We start from the raw sequence: 22,494 nt of genomic DNA, 5'->3' as shown, positions 1-22,494 counted from the left end.
AACAGTGTGTATGGCTTGAAAATTTAAGCACTTCATGTGGTTATTTCAAAAATTTCAGAAATCGTCAGTATTCTAAAATGGTCCTTGACCTGCATGACATTATGTTCCTGAATGAGACATGTTGCTAATTCAATGGTTAATCATCAACCTGCCACAGTCCTCTCACATGGGTGAAGGTCACATTTTGGATTTAGTCAAAAACAAAAACTTCAACTGGGCCTCACGCTGCTCTGTCACCTTATTTTGCGTCTACTCCTTTTTTTCCTCTGGTGTGATGCGTGTGCTAAAACACTGGTTACTATTTCAAATGGGGTACAAGAAACAATGGGCGATGTTTAACAATATCTAGAGTATGAGACATAGCTCAAACTCTAAAGAACGATGGCCTGGCTCCTTTATGGTTTCTGTTTGTGTTGTCAGTGTGTTCAATAAATCATTGTCAAGCACTGAAGAACAGGTTTGTCCCAACATTATTTTTTAAGTCTCATGGTTCTCAAGAGATGAGAAGTGTAGACCATCTGGAGTTGGTATATCAGTTAGGGTCTGCCAATAAGCAGCAGCAATTTTTTCTTACATTTTCAACAGTGGTGTTGGGGTTGAAGTCAGAGTAGCTTTAATTTAATGACCCTTTATGGTTGGATGTCGAATAATAACTGGAATATAACAAAATTCAAACTTCACAGTATTGTACGTAGATTTAAAAAAAAAAAATACAACTACACATACTATGTGTTATTGAATGAGGAAGTATTATTGCACTTACAGGAAAACTGTAATGAAATGCAAATGGATGTCAAATGCAAAAAACACCATTTTAGGAAACATTACTAGAAGACATTTGTACAGTATACAGTTAATACAGGGGTTATTTTTGTCAAAAATGTGTCCTCACTTAAAAACTGTAGAGCCTTTTTATGTGTGTGGTGCGGTAAAATAATCTTATTATTACATTATAGTCATGTTATGTCAAACCCTTTCTATTATGTCTGTGGAAAGTTTGCTACATGCTGATGATGTGGTGCAGACCATGTCAACACCTGGTCAAATATAGTTAATTTTCTGTTTTATTTCATTAACATCACGTTTGAATTCAGCACGTTAGCTGAAGCATTGTGATTCTTAATGTAATCATGCAGCATGTACAACACAAACTGCTGCTGCATTTATTGCTGTCGCTGTACATACACTTGATATCAGAACAGAATAGCATTTACTTTGTCTCACAAGGATGAGACAAAAAAAGTTTTTGATCTTGGAAAGGTGACATTTTCCCAGTAAGCACACATCCAGTGCAGTGGGCCCCATCTCTTCTATTTTTAAGGCCAGTTTTGCCATTTTGTTGATCAATTAGCCTGTGATGGCCGGTGTTACATTTAACACGTTCAGGTGTCATTCCATTGCTGGTTATGACAAGAGCAAACACTAAATGATGAAAGTTTAATGAGTCAGTTAAAGAAGTGAAAGCACAACACCTTCATGAGCGAGGCCCTAAAGTGACACCACAAAGCCTTGTTTTCTGGTACAGATGCTGTTGGGTGTCTGGGTGGTGGAGTGGGTGGAGGGGGGTAGTGGGTGCAGGGCAGTGGGGGGTGGAAACAGGGTGCTCTCTGCTCTGTGAGAGAAAGGCGGAACTCTTCGAACATTCCTTCAAACACCCAGGAGTTGTTGGCAGGAATGTGTTAACTTTAAGTTAAAAGTCAGGATTTTTTTGTTTTTTTGTCAATTGAAATTTAAAGGTTCACTTAAGAACGTCCCTTTTTTTGTGCCTTTGTATCCTTCTGAGTGCACAAAGTCACACAAAACAGCACAGGGCAAAGGGTTAAGTATGTAATTCATCAAAATAAAATTAATAACGAGAGAGTCTTTCTCTTAGAAAGTGCTGCAAAAAAAATTGTTTGCTGCCAACTTGCCTGTGGTGACAGTAAACATTCCAGAGCCGGGCTGGAGTTTGGACTTGCCATTATCTGCCACAGCTGTGACAACGCCTGTTGGCTGCAGGTTTGTGGCTGGCCACACTGTGTTTACCTGGAAATGAATCTGAAAAGCGCCTGGACTGGGAAGGCACACAACCCAGCTAAATAAAAACTGAGAGTGGTCAGTGCAACGAGATGCAGTGTGGGAGGGAGTTATTGCTCTGGCCTCAGTGGGTCAGGGCGCAAACACAGGCGTAAACGCACTAAGGATATCCTCAAATACGCACCTTTTGATACTGAGAGGAATGTGGCGAGGAATGCCATTCGATATGTTTTATGTTGACTGTATCCAGGGCATTCCAGATTCAATACTTGTCTCTTGTCATGTTAAAGGAACCTATGTTGACCGCTTCCCTTCATTTATCAAAGAAGGTGACAGTTTATCTATTGGACCACAGGAGAAGAATAAGGATGGTGGGATCCCAAGAGATGCACGGATCAGATGACACCAAAGAATGCATGTGCACCAAATTAGGGTCTTTAGGAGCTCAGATTGTTGCAATTTAGACTTAAAACAAATGTAGGCTTACACATTTTCTATTACAACACCACTTATAAAGGGTTTATGTTATAGATAATCAATTTATTAATGCCTAATAAATCCTTTACCAATTCTTTAAAGATCAGTTATATGCATTAATAGGACTAGCTTTTAGGTTGCAAGGTTGTGAAAACTGTTGTTTTATTTTAGAAAAAGGCTGCAGACAATATGGAACAAAAACATTTATAAATTAATTGCTTATTTGAAATTGAGAAACCCATGAACATTAATGGATTACCAGCATTTATAACTGCATTATTTGCAGAGAATAGAAAAAAACATGTGCAAAATGTCTTTCACAACCCAAAATGTGTTCTTTTTAATGGCTAAAATTATGTATTGACCACTGATAAATCATTTAGGTGCAACTCATTTCTTGAAGGGTACCTTATTAGGAAGACTATTATTAAAAACAAGTTGGAATGGTGTAAATAATTACTAGTAAACTAAAAGCGGTGATTGATTCAATAAATGAACACAAAATGAAAATAGTTGGATTGTGTGATATATTTTATGAATTGTATATAACCCTGCTCTGACATAGATGGGCTCAGATGCCATGGTTCCTTGTGATGTCTGAACTTTGTAAGCAGCGTGGATGGGATGTGTATTAGAGCCAAAAGATTTAATATCACCAAATCAGCACATTGTTATTCATTAGTGGACCAACTGCAGAGTCAATACACATTTAATCACAGACTGAAGGCAATTAAAACAGGAGGGGGGCCAGTAGTGCTATGTTAATTAAAGTGCCAGGCTCCCATGGGAAGCTCTGTGTCTAAATATCACTACAATCAAGCCCATGCCATAATCCATGATGAGCTATTGCCGTTCACACTCGGCCGTCATGCTGTCAGATCCACATCAGGTTGGACACGAGGGCAAACCTGGCCTGATGATTAAAAAGTTGTGTGTCAGTAATGGTCTTTCTAATCCTAACTGACTCAAGGGACATGGCTATAACCTATAGCATCCTTTCCATGATAGTTCAATTAACTGATCTGCAATTTCAATGTTGCTTTGATTTAATGTTATGACATAAGGGTATAATCTGGATATTACAGTCATCTTTAATCCAAGTTTTCCTTTGATCACAACGCTCAGTTTCCACAAATGCTGCTGCCGGGCTTCACCGTCTCTGACAGACCTCTTGAGAAAACATGCACACACACATCTCAGCTCTACATCTGAGAGTGGCTTTTGGCCCATTTCCTTTTTCCATCAGTCAGTCAGTGAGGGAGGTTCATATCTGCTGCCGTCTTATCTGTATTCCGGGCTGATGGGGAAATTCAAGTTTGGGATTACCTCTGACTGCTGACCCGAACCCATCTCAGACAACTGGCCAGCCCTGCGCTTTCATTATCCTCATGCTTCAGAGCACCATACAACAAAATCTCACACTCTCTTGAGCAGGCAGACGTTTCTGGCATATCTAAAACCCCCGTGCCTGAATGTGCTATCCTTGTTTCGTATGCATGAGGATAGAAATTAAAGAAATTAAATGCTGATAGAGGAGAATGTATATCTGGTCTATGTTAGAGGAAAGCTTATATCTTCTCCCTTCTACGAGGCAGTTGTCTCCTTCCTGTATGGACTAAGGGCCCATCCATATGCAGATGGCTAATTTGTAGTGTTTACAGAGGAGCAAAGAGGGGGCCGACAACTCATGAAGAGGGCTGAAAAGAGGCTGCCTACGTGTCACCCCAGGAGCCTGGTGGTAAAGCCTGCCCTACCAGAGAAACAACATAAGTGTCCAATCTGTGTTTGCTTACCCGTGGACACCGATGGCTGAGTCCTGGCCTGGGGCCCGTAAATTGTGCCTTTTTTACAGGCCCTGACAGCTAACAGGCTATTGGGAACAGGAGCCCAATGACACAGCCACTCAACAGATTAGCACCTCATCAGCCTCCTGCAGCTTCGAACAAATACGGTCTCTGCCTCCTTTAAGACACAATAGGGCCGCCACCGCTAAACAGCCCCCCGCCAAGAGAGCCCCCACCCTGCTCCAGCCACAAAACTTCCTGGTCTGGTCTTTCTCCGGGGCCACAGCTGCATCAAGGGGTCCTTCCCCAGTCCCTGAGCCCACCCCGACCCCAATTGGCAAGATGTGTGTATTTCAGGTGAGCAAATATTGCCACTTGCCTGAGAGTTCAATGGCCAGCCCTTTCATGGGGGTTGCGTATTGCGCCTGCCTGCTTTGCAACAGGGGCCATACATGTGGCCTCACACAGCAACCGGTCCATAGCATGGGTCAGGGGAATTTTCCAGGCACAGCTGGAGTCAGCAAATCAAACATACCTATATAGCTCATCTGCATTTTCCCAGACTAGGAAACCATTTCCAGCTTTCATTTCCTCTCTCCACTGATTTTACAACAAAAGAATGTCTTGATGTCCCTAGCAGCCACCACACACATAGATTTGACCTTTTCTTTGCTGCAATACACAGTCTAAAACTCAGACTTAGAGACATCTCATATCTAGAACAATACTATCTTTTCATCAACATATCAAGTCCCCACAAAATCCCCAGCAAATGGACACACATTATTTGGGCCATTAGGTAATAGGTAAACATGCAGGGGAATTGAAAGTTGATTTTGTCAACCACTTGCCATGTTTTGGACACCTTTGTTTCCAATACACACATGCTTACAGTATAAATGCCCTCTCTGCAGTTGCATTCATTTGTCTCTCAGGTCTTAATGTGGAAAGAACAGATAGGGAAAATACATGGCATTCTGTGAGATTGAATTAGAGATTGGAGATAGAGTGTTTCTTGTGACTTGTGCCCTTCACCAAGGACATGGGAAGCAGAAGTCTGGCTACTGTGTGGGTTATAGTCAGTTACTGGCAGAGGGCAGTGAACTGATTATATGGGAATAGAGCCTAAGTATACAGTATACAAGCTGTAAATGTTTTTGTTACTTTAGTATTGGAAACTTACTAGTATCTTGAAAAAATGGTTTAGTGATTATACAGTTAGTTTATTCCAGCCACTATTTACTGACAATGTAATGTAATAGCATGCTGTATATATGGAAAGACAGTCATCAAATGAATCACTGTATTTACTGGTCATGGCTGAAAGACAGTGTTGTGAGGATTAAAGGTCACCAGCTAAATGTCACACCAACAAGTTCCTCAGATAAAGGCAAAGACCACAGCTAAAGAGTACAGGGCCAGCTAAGGTAAAGGCTACAGGCTCATGGCTGCAGCCAGCTGTGTATTGGGTCAGAAGATGATGTGTCAGTGCCAAGGACCACCTTCATCCCCCTGGAAGTCAAACAGAAGTGTGGGTCACCGTGTCCTGGGAGGCCTTCTCTGCCATCACAGTGAAATGGAACTGGCCCAGAAAGCAAACAAGATCTCTTCCCATCTCTCCCTCAAGCCCAGACCAACCTTGTCTGGGTGATGGGTTTTTCTGTTGTTCTGTTTGTTTGCTTGTTTGGTCTGGAGCCCATGGATACCCAGCATGAAGTATAGAGAAAAAGTATAGGAACGGAGGACGCAGGGGAGGAGAGAGGTGGGGACGAGAGGGGAGTGAGGGGGTGAGGATATGTGACACACAGACCTCCCCTTGAGGTGACGAGAGACCTGCAGAGAAGCTACCGGGCAAAGCTGCTTAACAAATATACACAGACCCCAGGATCAGGGCAACAAAGACAGATCGCTGTCTCTGATCCTTCAACAGATGTTATTTCTGAAACGAATCTGACAGTGCAGTTGTAATTTATGTAAATTCTAAGACTTTTCAAATATGTTTTACAGTTCACTGTAAAGGAGATTTTGTTGGTCGTATCGACTTGTAATGTGTGAAAGACTCATGTGTAAAGGTATTTGTAATTTCTAAATGTTGTAGACAACAGTGTCTGCATCATCATTAACATGGCTGACGCTCTATATGTAAAAGAATAAATACAAATTTAACTTTATCCATCTTAGGATAACCAAATGGTTCCCTACACATCCTGTTTCACAAATTTCCCACAAAGACATTGGCTTTTCCATTACAAACTCACTGGATTAACCTACAGAGAGTGACACCTTCTGGTAGCAAAGGGAACTGCCTTTTCAGTGGATACAGACCAAGGAAAGTGATACTGTACATACATTGTCCCCATGTGCTAATAGTATCCATATAATGTTGCTTTTAGGCACACGTTTGAAACTGAGATTCAAGGTCAGCATAGAGAAACTTTCCCCTTATAGCCTCACAGTCTTACAGTGTCTGCAAATACTGTGCATCATTCTGCAAACTAAAGGTCAAATATAAGGAAGGTCACCATAAGAACACATTTTTGAGTCAAGTAGGGGACTTTAAAAACAGTCTCCCCACTAAAGTAAGATATTGTTTTAATTTTAAATGGAAAAACATACACTCAGTGGCCCCTTTATTAGGCACACCTAGACAATATAATACAGTCCAATACAACATAACATCCATCTTAACGAAGATAAAGGTAGACTTTATGGCAAAGCTGTTGTATTGGATTGCATTTTACTCTACTGGTATACCTAATACAGTGGACACTGGGTCCATATCTACATAGCATGAGCCTTTATAAGAAGTTGACACCTACATCCAACCAGAGGAGGGAGACATTGCACTTTATTTTCCTGGCAGATTTGCTCCAATCTCCTTTCTTCTAAATGGCTGGAGCTGCACCTCTTTCCACAATGAATCCTTTAACACTAGCTACACTGAAATACGTGATTTGTTATGAGGGAGTAATCTGGGTTTTTTTGTTCACTGATGAATGTGTGAGGAGGATCAACTCAGTGACCTCTAACAGCGCTGTTGTGTTTGTGCCTGTTCAGCCTGTAAATGTCTCCCCCACAGAGGTTAATGGGGTCATCTGGCATGCAAAGAGGATCCACATCCAACATTCAGAGCAACAGATACAGGAGCCCAGTATGGAGCATCATTTAGAGAGAGAGAAGTGTATGTTCAACTTCTCATCAGTGGCTGTTACATAATAGAATTGCAATAATGCTACCCATGATTGCTAACAGTGGTCAGCCAGTATCTGAAGCAAAGATTTCAAAGATTTAGGTCAATTGATGACAGCTGTTAATTATCTGTAGTTTATGGAGGACTGTACCTTCAAACAACAGTCCCATTCTGAAGTACAGTCCGGGAATTAGGCATTTTATTCATATGGGCAGAGCTGAGCTCACGTTTGATACTTGAAGGGATTCCATGATAGCATTTATCATGAGTGATTTCAAAGTCTTCCACAAACCCCCACATCACCACCACCCTCTTTAACTATATCATTACTCCCTTGTGGTGAGCGAGTGGCTCGGCAAACTGCTCTGTGTGGTGCAACAATCACATCCAGCTGCTGAGAATGGGATCTGACATGTGAAACCACTACACACACACCGCTCACTCACTCACACATCATGATGCAACATACACAATACTATATGCCAGCATACACTTTATGCGTGCATGCAAGCTGAGGCACTGACATATAAAATCAATTGACAGAGGAGCATGAAGACAGTCAGAGCTTGAAGACAACTTTTTAATTCTCAGTTAAGAAGTTGGGTTTTTATTCCATTGGTATGTACTGAAATATACAAAACACTGACACCTGCCAATCCAGCGGCAACAAAGACAGGAATAGGACAACAGGAAACAGGAAGGTACTCCCAAAACACACCAACAGAGCAAACTACAAATCTGTAGGGCTATAAACTCCCATGTGAACCAAATTGCAATTATACCTAGTTAAACTATGTCCACTGTCTAGACAAAAGGGCTGGTGAAATGGTCCAGACAACATAATAAACAAGGAAACTGACACCAATATTTTGTTCTATGTAAAACCTATGTTGGCGGCCTCTATAAAACACATATTCCAGAATTGGAGTGCTCAAAAAGTCACATTCAAGAATACTGCGAAAGTACAGAAAAAGATACACAGAAACATGACGCTCTAACATAGAGTCCGTGCTGTTTTAGCCTCACGTTGAACAGAAAAAGAATTGGCTCCATTATTGCATTTATGGACAGTTCAGTGTTATGGTCTTGAACAAATTCACAATGTTAATTTAGAAAAGGTTTGGAACCATTGAAATGAATCGTTTTTTGTTAACGCATTTGGTCAGGGTCTTCTTGCCAGTTGATAAAACTCACACACTATTAGCTGCCACTAACAGATCATACTCTGATGACATGTTGGTTGAAAAACCTGTCGAGGTTTGTTTAAAACTGAATGGTGACAGCCAATACTGTGTGAGTTGCATCAACTTTCTGGTTAAAACTTTACACCTAGACTGGACACTCGAAAACTGTTTGCTCTCTGTAGCAGCGAATAGAGTTTCTATTCAGTTGCTATGCTCAATGGTAATATAGTGCAAAAATCTACCACAATTACGAAATACATTAAAAACATACAAATATATGTGATAGTTCCAGTTTCATGCCAAAGGACAGTCTCACAAATAGTTCGGAAACGAGAATAAAACTCACGTGTTTTAAATTCTCAGACTGTAAATCCCTTGTGAAAAGTGCCCTTTACTCCTGGGGTAAGCGCTCTCTCTGATCTCTTTTCTCACATACAGAACAGAGTCATATTATTACTCAAAGTTATCCAAAATTGCGTGTACAATACCTAAACTATTAAGTTCACCTTGCGTATTTTGGTTTATGATTGTTCTTAAAAATGAACCAAACTTGAGCAAATCCATGGAATGTTTTGATATCGTGCAAAAAGAAGATGAACACTATTCTCCCCTGACAGTTTCTTAATGCGTTTCTGTGGCATGCTTCTCCACCTGCATGCTGCTTGTAGCAGTGCATCGTGCTACAAATTCAGGTTTTCAGTCAGGTTTTCCCCCACTTATAAAGCCTACGGAGAGTAATTCTCCACCTGACTGGCTTTTCTCTTTTTCCACAACGAACAGTTCTGGAAGGGAAATCTGCCACTCCCAAAGCTTCATGAAAAAAGTCCCTGTGACAATCCTTGTCCATAATACATGTGGTGTAGTAAGTCCCCCTCGCCCCTAGGGGTCCTCTTCCATGTCATCCAGGTTGGGAGCCATGATAAAGTGTTTGGGATAAAGAAGACTGTGCTCGTCCGCGTACTCCTCCCAGCGTGCGTCGTCGCTCTCGTGTGTTATGTAGCGCTCACCCCGCCGTGTCTCGAACTCCCTGAGGTCCAGCCATGTCTGATAGTCCTGAGGGAAAGAGAGTAATTCAGTACATTATCCTCCTCAGTGAGGTGGTGACATAAAGGGACTGAATTCCCCTGAACCCAAGGTTATTGTGATTGGTTGTCACTCCATTTACTACATGTCTTAGTCACACATGCCATATGTTATTATTTTCAAGTTGGTTTACTCAGAAATGACATCAATTGGTAATTAATTCAAAATGTCCACAGAGTTTGTCAGTGTTCAAGAGATATAAGAACTATGTTGTTACATCAAAACATGTATTGATAGTGCAAATCATAAACAGCTCCTTTTATTATTCTTTGTATGATAATCATGTTCTCAATTTTGGAACCATTGTTCACTCAGTTTCAAAGGAGTTGGAGGCAGGAATCTTGCCATGAAGTGAATGAGTAGGCTTCATTTGGAGCCCCCTTTTTTGTTTTTTGGATTGTTTGTTTGTTTTTTAATTTCTTTACTTGTTTTCAGTTTTGCGAATTTGCACAATGAAAAGTAATGTCAAATTAGCTATTACCAGTTCCTAATACCACTGTAACAACTGATGAATTAAACTTAACTTAAATACTAATACTAAATATTAAACAATGAATGAATTAATGTTGATACTGAAGACAATATCCTCTGAAAGTGTAAGTCACTCTGAGGGAGGGAGTGCTAAGGTTACAGTCACACTGTACGCCTTAGCACGCATTTCTGATTTCTTGCTCATATCAGTTTTTGCTTGGCTGTTGACATTATTTGTTAAATCTGGCCCATAACAGATTCTATTGTGAACAGGTGACGGTCCTGAAATGACCTGCATGACAAGCATAGATGTAGAGTGACACAAAAGTCGAATCGAAAGTCGTGAATTCTGATATGACTGCTCATACTGAGGTCACATTGCAAAAGACCTGTATCTGATTTGGACCACATATGGAAGTGGCCCAAATCAGAACAGAAGAGATCAGATTCCATGTGATTTGTGCTGTTCATACTGTCATGAAAAAACCATATCCGTGTCACATATGTGCAATTAAATAAAGAACAAAAAATCTACTAAAAATAAAATCAAATAAATATGTCACCTGTAACCAGGGATGGCTGAGACACTTGTCCACGCTGTACCTCTTCCTCATCTTGACTTGGAGAAGATTGTTGATCAGATCTGTGGCTGTGAAAGGAATCAATAATATGTAGCATCAATATGTGTATCAATTAACTGAACGTAAGAAAATCACACCTACAGCTTAAGGATGTGACCTTCAAAGGGACAAGACTATTTAAAGCTTTCACAGCAAAAAGATGAGGATAAGCAGTGCTTAACAAGAACAGGGGTTAACAACTTGTAACAACCTCCATCAGTTGTTTCACCTTGTAATGAAATTCACACTGTATGTGGGAGGAGCTGGGCAGCTGGGGAGATTTGAAAGTGATTCATTTCAGCAGAAAAAGAAGAGTCAGAGAAAAGTTCAGACGACCCAGACGTGTAGGTGGGGAGGACAGCTCTGAGGCTGTATGTCTGAGTATCAGTTTGACAGTGAGCTACAGGTGTAACCAGCCATAAGAGGACTGAAGGACATAGAATATTCAGATGTTTACTTCAACGAAGGCTGCAAACAAACACTGTTCTTCTTACCCTCTGCTGAGATGTCCTTCCAAGGCGTGGGTGGGTACATGAAGGCAGCATTCTGTATCTGGTCGTTGATGTCCTCGTCCTCATTGAAAGGGAATGTCCCGCTCAAGCTGACATACACAATGACTCCCACAGACCACATGTCTAAAGAACGGTTGTAGCCTTTGCTGCGCAGCACCTCTGGAGCCAAGTAAGCCGGAGTGCCCACTACAGACCGCCGGAACGACTTCTCGCCAATGATGCGGGCAAAGCCGAAGTCACACAGCTTTACCTGTAAGAAGACAGAAATAAACTGGTCAGCGCATCCGCACAAATGCAGCTGCACAAACACATGTATGTGTCTTTTTTTCTTTCATTTACCTGAGGAAAGGGCTCTGCAGAGGCCAGTAGTACATTCTCAGGCTTCAAGTCACAGTGAACAATGTTTTTGAAGTGCAGATGTCTCAAAGCCACCAGGATCTGTTGCAAACAAAAGTTAAAAGAAAAAGCTCGGATTCAGCTCCAAAAATCCAGATGATAAACGTCAGCGTCCAAATGTTTAAATGTATATAGCGTATGGTATAAACAGGGTGATGTTTGTATAATCTAAGCAGTAGAGTCGGTGGTGCTGCCACATGGAAAAATAACAGCAGTATAAGCATACAAATGCCCTTAAATACTTCCATCCTGACCAGTACCTTTACATAAGGACATATGATCTCATCTCATCATCCCATCTATATTCACGAGGCCTGGCGTAAGCTAGCACTGCACGCATGTCTGCCTATGGCCCTGTACCAAAACCACAGTGCGCCTGGCTCCCCTATCCTGACCCTGACTTTGACAGAAGTCCTCCCGGCCACATCAGAGCCAAGCCTGCCGCAGCTAATGGAGCCGTTGTTAATGGCCCCGCTCCTGTTTGGGACCCGGGATCCACAGAGGCCCAGGGGCCTGCTGCTCTTCTAATCAGGCCACAAAGCCACCAGCACACTGCAGGCTGTAATCCACGGCCAGGGAGGAGGCTGTGATGCCATGCAGACAGATCCCGTAAACAATCCCCCCCCCAAATCAGCTCACCACAAGAATAAACAGGCCCTGGATCTGGAGCAGATCATGCACAACACACCCCAAAAACAGAAGGGAGGACACAGAGGGAAGAAAGCTATGATACAAAATAAAACCCCCAAAAAAGTGTGGAAAGGCTATGACTAATCAATCTAATTGATTATCAGTTTATTGGAGAGAATATAGTAACATAAGGCTATTGAGAATTCCAGTTAAATTTAGAATGTCGGCTCTTTGAGAAAAAAAGACAGAAAGGGATGGAGGGAAGGGATGTTTCTGCAACACAAACCTGTGTGACGAGGAACTTGGTGATTCGTTCGGGCAGTTTGCTCTTCTCGCTGGACAGAATCATCTCCAGCATGTCACCGTGCAGCTTCTCCATGACGACAAACACTCGCTCTGGCGTCTCAAACATACACTCCAAGTTGACGATGCCTGGGTGATGCAGATTCTAAAGACAAGCACAAAAGACTTTCAGTGTACAAGGATTCAGGAAATGTGAGGGAACAACTTAGGAACGATACTGAAAGAGTCTGCAGCATGTACTGCATATCGAAAGGCTCCAGCTAAGACCTATAGTACGTGCTATCCTCTGAAGCTTGATTGATGCTATCATTGATGGATTCTGGTCATTACCTGTAATATGGCCACCTCATTCCTTAGCTGGCTCTCCTGCTTGGTAGGAAATCTCATCTTGTCAATAACCTTGATGGCCACATCTCTGCCACTCTTTCTGTGTTTGCCTAAAATAGAATGGGGTGAAATAAATAACTTGAAATAGACTACTAATTTAATACAATTTACAGTAAAGATATATAAAATGTAAGCTGTAACATATGACAGGTAAAACATACCTCCATACACGATGCCAAACTGGCCTGATCCCAGCACCTCATCAGAGAATATTTGGTACACTGAGGCAATATCCTACACAGAGATCATTTGGACTGTTAGTGTTGTGTTTTACTTTTACTGCTGTAACATTTGCTCAATTTTCCATGCTGACATTGGCAATGGCTAAAGGTTACATCATCAAAAGCCCCGGACAAAATTTTTCTCTTCCAAAATGTTTTCTGGTATTGCCAAATATTTATATATTTATATATATATATAACTTTCACTCAATACAGAAGTGGAACTGAGATGAAAATCCCGTAACCAAAAAAATGGGTCTGCAGTTCCCCATTTGTGTATTGAAGCTTCCACTAAAGGTCTTTTGGTAAAGAAACAGTAAGATACAATTTCAGATTTGACCACAACAGCTACTTTAATAGCACATGAATGCATGCATGTGCAGGGAAATTGTGCAACAGCGTCTCTCAGAAAAAAAAGAAGCCCAACTCACCACATTCTCCTGGATCTGGCAGTTGGACACAGATATGCTGATGGACAGCTCTTCTGGAGAGGAAAACACATGATGTTTTCACATTCAACAACTGAAAAAGGCCACTTTCGCCCATGCATAAAGCAGTCAGTGTATCCTTAAGTAATTGTAGTCAGAGGTGCATTGCTCACATACTTGTATTTTTTTAACAACCTTCAAGCTTATTGCAGCTGCATGCAATAAGTCACAGCCCCACATAATGAAGCATTTTATTACACAATAAATTGGCTATAAAATTGATCTGGGAAGCTATGTGTGACTGAATGGTGCAAGTATGCAATGCATTTCATAACTGGGAATTTTAGACAGCCGCAGGGGCTAATTCCAATGAATACTAAAGCCAGAGATAAAAGCAAGTAGAAAACATAATGTTGTGACCATTTAGTTAAAGCTACACAAATGTAATTTTAATTTTGGTAATTAAGCTTTTATTTTGAATGAGAAAGGACCACATAAATTACAACAATAATTGCGGAATAAATATCAATATTATTTAATAGTTTATCTACCCATACTCATACCCATGTCATGCCCACGCTTATAATCCTTTGCTGATAAGAAGCATGACTCTCATGTGGCTCTCTGATCTACAATAACTACTATAACCATAGTAACGCAAATAATAGCCCACGGACCCAGTATTTGTTATGAAGGACCAAGCTTCGTTGACCTGACAGAATAACACCTCTGTCCTGACTACTGAGAGTGATTCTGCACAGTCATATCAGTTTGTCACTACTGTCACTTCCTTTAGCCTAGACACTAATGCAGGGTTTTCCCTGTCTATTGAAAGCTATGGCAGTTTTCTTCCCTTCTTTCTATCTGGACAAACCTCAAACTTTCAAATCACATAACCATAGAAAGCAAAACTTTTCTTTTGTTCTAATAATAATAATAATAATAGTTAATAGTCTAATAGTTAGTTATGTGTTGGCTCAGGAAAAACCCTGTAATATTACATGTCATCACTGACATGGGAAACCTAAACTCTTGTCTGATTCAATGCACAAAGTCACAAACTAACAACATTCCTCACCTATGTATATTACAAACTATAAAATCACTCTAAATAACCATTTCTTCCATAAAAAACAATGTTTTTAGCACCAAAGAGCAGTAATCTTCCACTTACTATGATCCTTGCCCTGGCCAGCGGCACTGGCCACACTGGGCTGAGGGGTGACGGGCATCAGGGCCTGTCTGATGGCCTTCTCCCAGCCCTGAGCCACCTCCATGCCGACTCCTGAGGCAGCCAGAGCGGGGCTGTGGTAGTGACTGCAGTTGTTCTCCCCTACATAATAGACCATGGTGGCTGTGATGATCTCAAAGCAGTGTGGGTTACTTCCCTGGGCCAGATTACTGTAGTCTCTGGACTGTTCCACCTGGAGGATCTCAGAGAGAGGAATTTCCTGTGGGAGGGGTGAGGGACCGAGATTACAACTAAGAACAAAAACAAACAAAATGCAAAATATTATATTCCAGAAAATGTTCATCAAAAGAGCTTGATTGTTTTTTTTTTCTTTCTTTCTCATTTTTTCTTTATTATTTACTTTTGTCTCCACAATCTATGAACACAACTGATGCCTCAAAAAATTCTTGGCATAAAAAAACCCCAACACTCCTTACTCATGTAAAGGAGTCCAACAGAAGATGGGACAAAAGCACACACATGCCTAACCACATTTGTTCATAAGTACCAACGTGTATTATACACATCATATTACCATGGGAGGAGAGGTAAGAAAAATGAAAAGAAATATGAAAAATATGCAAAAATGATCCAATAATAAAATAATAAAATAAAAATTTAACTTTAAAAAGGTAATTATCTCATTTTAACAAATTAAAACAGAAAATAATCTTATGAAAGCAGAAAAATGCTTAACCTAAGGACAATGCATCACCTCAACAATAACATGACAGGAACAACATTGATACAGGTAGTAACACTCACGCTCCAAAAGTCTCCACGCTCGCTGGGCGTAATCACAGTGCTTATATAGTCCCAGCTCTAACTTTCTCTTATAGTCTTCTCTCTCTTATGAGCATGTACAGAAAAGGCAGCTGGTGCACACTTTAAAAACCCCTTCCCCTTCAAACTTGCTGTCAAATCAAAGAAAGGAGGGCGGTTCAAAAATTAAAAAACACAGAGAAGTTCCAGCCAATGGGGGCTCATACAGGCACACGCTGTCCCCTCCGCGTGGCTCACCACAGAGTATCAGATGAAGTGCTTGTGGTTAGCGGGGCCTGGTCACGTGAGCGGGGCCCTGCGGCGGCCGAAGTGCTCTGGTTCCCTGATTACAAGGCAGGGCGAGCCAGAGGCCCCATCTGAGCACGAGCGCTGGCGCTACCGCTAGCCACTGAGACACAGCAACTACAGTTCCTCCACAGGGTAGTAGTGGGCGAGTGGGTGTGTGTGTGTGTGTGTGGGTGCAACGTTTGAGTGTGACAGGACTCAATCTGGCAGAGACAGAGAGAAGCCCCCTCACCCCATAAAAGGTTCTTCAGAGAAAGCCACAAGTACAGGGGTCTCATCTTCAAACGAAGAGCTGTTATGGCTTCCAAATGGAGAAAATGGCTGCCATGCCTGGCAAGCAAGCCACCACGCGACCACCACTAATCAGATTGGAGGTATGAAGAAAAGAGGAGAGGGGAGGACAGTGGCCACACACTGATGAGCAGCAGGCTAGAAACTTCAGGGAAATGAAGGGAAAATGCCCAAGACAGATACAGACCGAGCATATGGAGAATCTGTGGTTTTGGAAAAGAAACCCCTGAAAGAACCTTTTTCTTCTATATGTGCAAGGAAGTCATCTCTTGTTATCTATCATGGCTAAAAATCTGCTACTCTGAAGCAACAGGCATGAGACAAAGACCAAACTTTGAAGCATTAAAAGAAGGCATTTACAGCTAGCCTTCAATTAGCCTCCTGAAGGTCTTAAACGTAGCTGAGTGCCAAGTTGATAATAAAGAACCACATAAACCTGCCAGTAAACACACCCTGAGGATTCGGTCCCCGCTGAGGTTTCCTCTCCGGGGCTTTAGTGACAGGGTATGCAGGGTGTGACAGAGTAATTGAGAGAGAAGAAAAGAAGGAATTAAGTCTCTTGTTTCACAACCGGCATAAGAGGGAGATAGCGACAATGAAAACCAAAGTATGAGAATAGCTACGGCTGCCTGTAAGACCACCTGTTTGACACACACACACACACTCAAAAGTGAATGTGCTTGCTCTCACAATGGAAACTCTGCTGCATCCTACACACCATCCCGCTGCAACACAACTGTGACCACAGCTCAAGGAGGTGTCAAAGTCTCAAAACACACAACGTGACATGAACAATAAAATGATTACATCCCCCACCCTACACACACACACACACCCACCGAACCACCAACACACATGTGGAAGTCTTTACCTTGCAGGCTGTAGCTCCCTCCCTCGGTCCTCACTGTGTAATTACTGTGCTATTAAGCCCCTGCGGCAGTGTAATGACTGACTACACTGCTGGCACTGAGTGGAAAGTGTCACACACTCTTCATGACTGATTCTGCATATTGTATTTGCAGCGTTTCAATCACAGCCTTACTTAGTTTTTGGATAAAAAAAGATTAAAACTTACATTCAAAACTCAAAATTTAACTTTCAGAATTCAACCATGTTAAGTAAACCTTTTTTTAAAGGGTCCCTATGCTCTAAATGTTGCCTCTCTCTTCAAACCTTTAATCTATCTGATCTGATACACAACACTGAAAGACAGAGACTGACTCGATTCTTTCACTTCACGTAGGGAAGAGACCGGGCTGCAGGGTGAAAAACCACAGGGGAAATTTCAATGGACTGAACTGACCCCAGTGTAGTTGACAGTTGCAACACGACAGCCCTCAGCCTGAGTCACACAGCTACCACTGGTAAGGTTTTATTTACATACCTTTCATAAATGTGACAGATAATATTCAAACATTAATGCCAATATGACTTCAACATCACCACTTTTTGATCATAAAAAAGTGTAGTGGTGTAACTTCAATACTAAGGAGCTGTAATGTAATGGGGATTTTATAGATATTATTCACCATGGACTGGACCCTGAATCAACTTGCATTAAGCTGCTTCATTTTCTGACAGTTTAATAAAGGCTACTGTGTGTTGGATGTGGAAGACAAGACAGGATTTTCCGAGAACAAGGCAGAGATAGCTTTATGCTTACTTTGTAGAACTTGGCTCCGGTGTCGTTCTGGAAGAGACTCAGGCTCTTGCTGTCCAGCCTCCAGTAATGTCTCTTCCGCTGTTAAAAGGGGAAAAGGAACACCAAGTTAATCCAAACAGCAAAACACACATGACCTTCCGGTATTACAGGACTTATTATAAATTATTTTGTTTCATGAGGAAAATACCTTCTGTGCTGAATTCAACACATGTGAACAGCTTTGGAGAAGGAGTTTTCCCCAGCATACAGGCTAAGCACAGTCCATTTGAGACTGGGCTCCTTTGTTGGGCTTTTGGGGTTATCAGTCTTACCAGGTTGTCCCTGCTCGTATAATGAACCATCCAGCCCTCCTTCACCACAGTGGAGCTCCGCCTTTTGGTGTGTTTAATGGACTGGACCACCCGCATCAGAGGGATGTTGCTGCTAGTAGAAGGGCTAGACACACATGCAAACAAATATGACAATTACTTATCTTTATATTCTAAATGCTGTAAATACAATGAAACACTAAGGGGTTACAGTTAAATTGACCAGTACCCAGCTCAGGAAACCTTTTATATTGGTTCTTTTTTAACTACACAGTGTCTGGTAAGTCTTTCCTGACACAAATCCTGCACAAGAAGTGATGCATTTTATGTTTATAGCAGTGGCAGCACTACTGGAAACATAAAACTCATGCTGCTGGTGTAGAATAAACACAGGAGTTGTGCAGTTAGACCTGGTGGTTTAAAAACCAACCACAAAGTCCCCGGTTTAAATCAGGCTGGTGACCTTTCATGCATGTCTTTCCCTTCTCACTCTTGTTTCCTGTCACTCTTTATTGAGTTATTCAGTAAAGCAAAATGATGCAAAAACTATATATATATATATATGTATATATATTGGTAGCTAACTCTAACCCCTCCCGTGAGCAGTGATAGCCATCATCACTGAGACAACAAAGTAAACAGTGCCACCTACACTTCACCAAGTGAATAAATCAACATCTTCATACCTAATTGTCTTGATGGGCTCTTCGTCCTTCTCTCTGTCCAAGAAGGGAGAATCCATGTCGAACATCCTCTCATCTGGGGTCGAGGGTTCCTCTGGGTCGTCCAGTCCTCTGCCACCATCCATGTCGCCACTGTCCACCTCCATAGTATCCATGGTAGTGTCGGAATCTGGGCCAGGGCTGGCTGGCTCTAAACGTGTACATTAAATATACAAATGTTTAAAAAATTGCGACAATCAGAGAAAAAACAATATTGCTGTGAAACTGGGTGTAGAACTTACCGCCATTGAAGTCCACCTCCCCCAAACAGTCTCGAGGTACCTTTGAAGCACATCGCTTATGGCAGTTGAATCTGCAATCTGGCAGGTGGCAGATAAAAAAAAAAGATCAACCAAAATGTTCTAAAGTGAAGCACAATGTCTTTGAAACAGACTCTTCAGATGTAGTCCTACCTTTACACTGCATGCCCTGGCGAAAGAGACCCTTGAGCAGACGCTTGCAGTACTGGCAGATAGTGGGACGAGTGTAGGTGTGAATGGCGAAGGTGTGTGGCACCTTAACCCGTCCCAGCACCATCTTCTCCATCCAGATAGGCCTGCCACTCCAGGACAGGATCCGCTTCCCCGCCTCCTGATGGGACCTCTGCTGCAGGGGTTACAGGGATGGAGAAAAAAAAAAAAAAAAAAAAGAAGACAGAGGGACGTTAGGAAGAATTAAAAAAACATATGCAGGAAGGAAGTGAAGGGAATAATCGAGGGAGAATGGCCTCAAAGGGAGTATTTGAGTGATAGGGAAAGACAGAGTGAATAATGACATGGCAGTAGAACAAGAGAAAGAAATCAGCAGAGAAGGGAAAAAGAAATCTGTCACACCGAGTTAGCATGACTATGCATAGTCAACACAATCCAAGTGGTCTAATCATGGTTATTAGATTTGTCATGTTTTACCACATATGAGCATTTAGTACTGATTTCAAGCAAGTCTGGAAGCTCCTGACATAAATGGGAAGGAAGCTTTCTTTTTTGCCAACAAGTGAGTAGATATGTTAACTTGGACTTCAATGGACTTTTAATGTCATTAGCATAATTACATTTCCTGATGACCTTTTGTGGGGACACAGGCAAGAGGGGAATATTTTAGCGCCGGCTTATGCAAAAATTGTTTTATAAGACCTCGCCGAGGATCTCTCCACAGAGCTATGTGCGGCTCAATTCAATTTTCTGCATCAGTGGTATTCTACAACAGGGCCCAGGAGATTGGCCCATGGAAAAGAGCCAAATTTGATAAGTTTAGACACGTTTAACAGTTGAGACAAAGCTTGTGAACAGCATGCGGATTGACTGCCTCACATTCTTGGCCAATTCACCTGGCTTCCAGTTTGATTTAGGATGATGTCTAAACTCCTGCCAGCTCATTTTATGCGTGGGGATAAAAAAAATCATTACATCAGATCAGACATCAGCAGATACGGATTCCAACTTTTTACAGTGCTCTTTGCATAGTTTTGGGTTTCTTCATTTCTATCCAAGCATATTTGTTTAAGCATCCACCAATCGGGGCTCACCTCGTCCAAGACGACCACGGCATTTTCGGCAGGTGCCGGTCGAGGGACGGAGAGGGAAGGTCCAGGCAGTGAGACATTGGACAATCGCCTCTTCCTGACACCAGTACAGTTATTTGGGATCTTAAAGGCGCAGCGCTTGTGGTAGTTTAGCCCACATCCTTCGAACAAGAAAACACAAATAACATCAGTCACAAAAAGTATAAATGTACAGGACTACAACACATCAATCTGAGAGGTAAAAAAAGGGATGAAGATATTTTTTATTCCCCAAATCAGCCACACGATGGCCACACTGATGAATAGGCTTGAAAAAGGAGAATTTATGACTATGAATGTTTCACTGGTAAATAAATCAACTACTTAAATGTAATTCATAGTCAAAGAGGACTTCAAATGCAGCCTAATGACATGAAAATGAAAGAGTATAATTCAAATCTGATCCAACAAGGACAGAAAATGAAAGAGGAGCTGGCGTGCAATAATTCCACAGGGATCTAAATGTCAAGCATTTCACTGGCTACAATGACCGGACCAAATCTTTCTTGTTTGCTTGTATATCTCCCTGATACACTGTTGAGGTCAGACATGTGGTGTGTTTGTGTGTCTGTGTGTGAGTGTGCGTGGATACAGCAGGAAAGAGGCTTGATTTTCTCCCTAAAATACAGTAAACGGTCTTGGCGTAGGTCTGCTCAAAGTCTTGGCAATGACACAGCAGGGTCCTGTATTATTCAGCAAGATGTTTGCGTGTGTGTCTCTAACCTTCACATTTCAGCCCCTGCCGGACGAGACCCCATAGCATCTCCCCACAGTAGTCGCAGAAGGTGGGGGCCTTGTAGGAGTGGACATAAAGGGCATGGGGTCGGATCTGGAAGTCTTCAACTGTGGCTTGAGCTATAAAACAGTACACAGGGGGTATAACTGAAATGTAGCAAAAGAAAAATAAATTTGGAAAACGGTGTGTCTTTAAAAGAAAACTAAAGAATTGGAAGAAAGAAAATTATGATATGAATATGACAAAAAGAATCAAAAAGACAAGAAGAGAGCAGCAATTTATCACATGCATTTGGCAACTATTTTACACAGTTTTTAATATAAAATCAATATTGAAGAAAATATACAGTTTCACTGCATGGGTGTATGTAAATTAAAAAAAAGTAATGTAAGAGAGCTGACATTTTCTCCACAGCTGCTCTGGTACATACTAATAAATGTGACTTAAAGCAATTGCTATATCTACACTGCTGCAGTAGAGGGCGCTACATCTACAAAGAGAATTTCATCATTCCATGTATCAAAGTGATAGGGCACACCCATAAGACACCAGAGAAATGCAGAATGATCCTGTTATATCAGTCCATCTTTGTTATTGTGAACATCATATTAAAACCCAAAAGAGCCGTGGACACTCTCTTCCTGTTTCTCTCTTATTTCTCCTTCATGTCCCTGTTGTTTTGAATCAAACAGACACACTGAGCTCATTGTTGGAAGCAAGAGTTGGTTAATCATGGCTGTGAATCATCAAAGATGTGAGGATGAGTAAGACGTGGAGGTGACTGCTGCCTTTTCGGGACTGAAGCTTCTCGTGTCTCAGAGCCTGCGTTAGCCGAGTATTCCTTACGGTTCCTGTGCAATCATTTATGTCTGCGGCCGCAGTGACCGACAAGAAAGTAAGTTAATCTTTACACTCTTGGGTTAAGCTGCAAAATCTGTGTGGTGGTAACGTTGATGTCATGGTGTGTGAGTGTGTGTGTGTGTGTGTGTTCATTTCCTTTGAGGTGATTCAATCAAGCACATTTTGTCTTGGACAACTGAGGACATTCTCAGCTGTTCTTGCTGTGATGAGATGCAGTCCTGAACAACAAATATGACATGTGGCCACTAACAAAAAACATTTCCTCCTCCTAAGCGAGGCACAACAAAACTGGCAATACAAAAACACTCACACTGAATCAATCTTATCTGTTTGACAAAAGAGTGCAACGTT

At 41.7% G+C, this 22,494-nt stretch overlaps 1 protein-coding gene across 4 annotated transcripts in view; it reads right to left on the bottom strand.

Annotated features, from left to right (window-relative positions):
- Positions 1–8,033: 8,033 nt before the first annotated feature.
- The window catches only part of prkd3 (protein kinase D3), a 35,530-nt gene continuing 21,069 nt past the window's right edge, over positions 8,034–22,494 (bottom strand). Inside the window, exons 3-18 of one of the 4 annotated variants that reach the window (XM_035674024.1) lie at positions 21,270–21,401; positions 20,511–20,668; positions 19,399–19,591; positions 19,228–19,305; positions 18,950–19,136; positions 18,267–18,390; positions 17,956–18,033; positions 14,877–15,153; positions 13,706–13,758; positions 13,215–13,287; positions 12,997–13,103; positions 12,650–12,811; positions 11,677–11,775; positions 11,320–11,587; positions 10,769–10,854; positions 8,034–9,704 (exon numbers count right to left, since the gene is read on the bottom strand). In XM_035674024.1, the coding sequence (XP_035529917.1) occupies positions 9,531–9,704; positions 10,769–10,854; positions 11,320–11,587; positions 11,677–11,775; positions 12,650–12,811; positions 12,997–13,103; positions 13,215–13,287; positions 13,706–13,758; positions 14,877–15,153; positions 17,956–18,033; positions 18,267–18,390; positions 18,950–19,136; positions 19,228–19,305; positions 19,399–19,591; positions 20,511–20,668; positions 21,270–21,401 (2,249 nt within the window). In that variant the 3' untranslated portion in view covers positions 8,034–9,530. The remainder of the gene's footprint in view (positions 9,705–10,768; positions 10,855–11,319; positions 11,588–11,676; positions 11,776–12,649; positions 12,812–12,996; positions 13,104–13,214; positions 13,288–13,705; positions 13,759–14,876; positions 15,154–17,955; positions 18,034–18,266; positions 18,391–18,949; positions 19,137–19,227; positions 19,306–19,398; positions 19,592–20,510; positions 20,669–21,269; positions 21,402–22,494) is intronic. The other 3 variants (XM_035674025.1, XM_035674026.1, XM_035674023.1) reach the window with 3 other exon arrangements.

This window comes from Morone saxatilis, unplaced genomic scaffold, assembly GCF_004916995.1.
Source record: "Morone saxatilis isolate NCDOM2014 unplaced genomic scaffold, NCSU_SB_2.0 Contig3, whole genome shotgun sequence".
NCBI classification, from domain to species: Eukaryota; Metazoa; Chordata; class Actinopteri; family Moronidae; genus Morone; species Morone saxatilis.
This window is presented reverse-complemented; position numbering and strand designations above follow the sequence as displayed.